At 55.1% G+C, this 1,987-nt stretch overlaps 1 protein-coding gene across 1 annotated transcript; it reads left to right on the top strand.

The window, feature by feature from the left end:
* Positions 1-87: 87 nt before the first annotated feature.
* Positions 88-797, top strand: LOC113980356 (zinc finger protein 586-like). Its single transcript, XM_027707577.1, has one exon. It carries the CDS (start codon positions 88-90, stop codon positions 784-786), a length of 699 nt encoding a protein of 232 aa, XP_027563378.1. The 3' UTR covers positions 787-797.
* Positions 798-1,987: the final 1,190 nt, after the last annotated feature.

Raw genomic sequence — 1,987 nt, forward strand, 5'->3', positions numbered from 1 at the left:
TCCAAAGCCAGCCCAGGGTGCTCTGAGGAGGAAAGACCCAGCCTGTGCTGGGAAGGCGGCCAGAGCTTGAGGCGGAGCTGCGACCTGATGGTTCCTGAGCAGCCTCCCAGCAGGCAGAAGCCCTTCAGGTGCTTGGAATGTGGGAAGAGCTTCAGGAAGAGCACCAACCTCCTCAAGCACCAGCACATCCACACTGGGGAACGTCCCTACACTTGTAGGGAATGTGGGAAGAACTTCAACCAGAGCTCCACCCTGATCCGACACCAGCTCATCCACACTGGGGAACGTCCCTACACATGTGGGGAATGTGGGAAGAGCTTCAGGCACAACTCCAGCCTCTGCAAACACCAGCGCATCCACACTGGGGAATGGCCCTACATGTGTGGGGAATGTGGGAAGAGCTTCAGGTACAGCTCCGACCTGATCCAACACCAGCGCATCCACACTGGGGAACGGCCCTACACGTGTGGGGAATGTGGGAAGAGCTTCAGGAACAGCTCCCATCTCTGTGCCCACCAGCTCATTCACACTGGAGAACGGCCCTACACGTGTGGGGAATGTGGGAAGAGGTTTCCGACCAGCTCCAGTCTCCTCCTGCATGAGCGGACACACACGGATGAGAGGCCCTTCCGCTGCACCGACTGTGGGAAGGGTTTCAAGCAGAACTCCCACCTCGTCACCCACCGTCGCATCCACACCAGGGAGAGGCCCTACAAGTGTGGGGAGTGTGGGAAGAGCTTCACCCAGAGCTCTAACTTGACCAGACACCAACAGACCCACCAGTAAGGGAAGTCCTACCAGTGCCCCGACTGCAGGAAGAGCCTCGGTTGCTGCTTCCACCCCGAATGAAGCCCCTGATGTTGAGGCAACCCCTGGAGTCCAGTGACTGTCAGTCCATCCCTTTCGACCACAAAGGGCCAGTCCCCTTTCCCAGGGGCAGCTTCTTCCAACAGAACCCTTCCTGGGGGTGTGTGTGGAGATTCCTGCCTTGGCTGGGGACCCCCCAAGGTCAGTTCTGGAGGTTGAGAGCAGAGATCTCCCCAGGAGCTTTGGTCTGGGGGAGTTCCATCCATCTTTAATTAAGAATTAGTGCTTTTGTGCCAGCTTGAGTAGAATTGCTTCAAGAATTGCTTTAGTGTAGAGCACTGTCCTATCTTGTGCTCATGGTGGTTTTAGTGTTTCTATTGTGCAGTAAATAATTCTGATGAAGATCTTTTGTCTGATCATTTGTATCCCTAAATAACTCATTTCTATCAATAGATCTGATTTGCCATCATTAAAACCTGGGGGACAAAGGTGTTTCAGTCACACCTCTGTAATTCCTCTAAACTGAAACTGTTGTCAGAATCCAAGGCTGAGATTGAATCCAGCAGCCCCCAGCACCCCAGAAAAGGGGTTAGGTGGGGTCCTGGGTGGGCTTTGAGTGTGTTTGGGAGTCCTTGAGGGGCCGTGGGGAGGTTTTGCGGGGTCCCAGCACCTTTTGGTGTGAGCTGGGTGCTTTATTGAGGGGCAGGTGCCCTCCCTAATCCCACCCAGAGCGGGTTGACACGGGGGGACACAGGGGGATCCCCATTCTCGATCCATCTCAGGCCGGTTCTGCCCCCCCCAAACTCAGCTCCACCCCTTGGGATTCCCCCAAGCCCCTCCTCCACTGCCCCCCAATAACCGGGACTGGGCAGGAAGCGGGGAGGGCCCGGCGGTGTCTGGTAGGAATAAATCAAGGCATCTCTCTCTTTCTTTTACCCCCTGGGCAGTGACCATCAAGAGGCGTCCCTGCTTCACAGCAGAAGCTCCACACACTTCAACAAAGTCTGTAGAAGAATCTGCTCTATGAAGGTTTGACCTGGGCTTTTATACTTATCCAGTGATGGATGGCCAGCCACATATTCCCAGGCCAGTGAGCAGCTGATCTGTCAAACTCTGCTTCCAGAAGCAGGATCTGTGTTGGAAGGTTGGGGAACCAGGCTGGGTTTGTCACAATTCAGCA

The sequence above is a fragment of the Neopelma chrysocephalum genome, unplaced genomic scaffold (assembly GCF_003984885.1).
Source record: "Neopelma chrysocephalum unplaced genomic scaffold, ASM398488v2 Primary Assembly neopelma1_93842, whole genome shotgun sequence".
Classification (NCBI taxonomy): domain Eukaryota; kingdom Metazoa; phylum Chordata; class Aves; order Passeriformes; family Pipridae; genus Neopelma; species Neopelma chrysocephalum.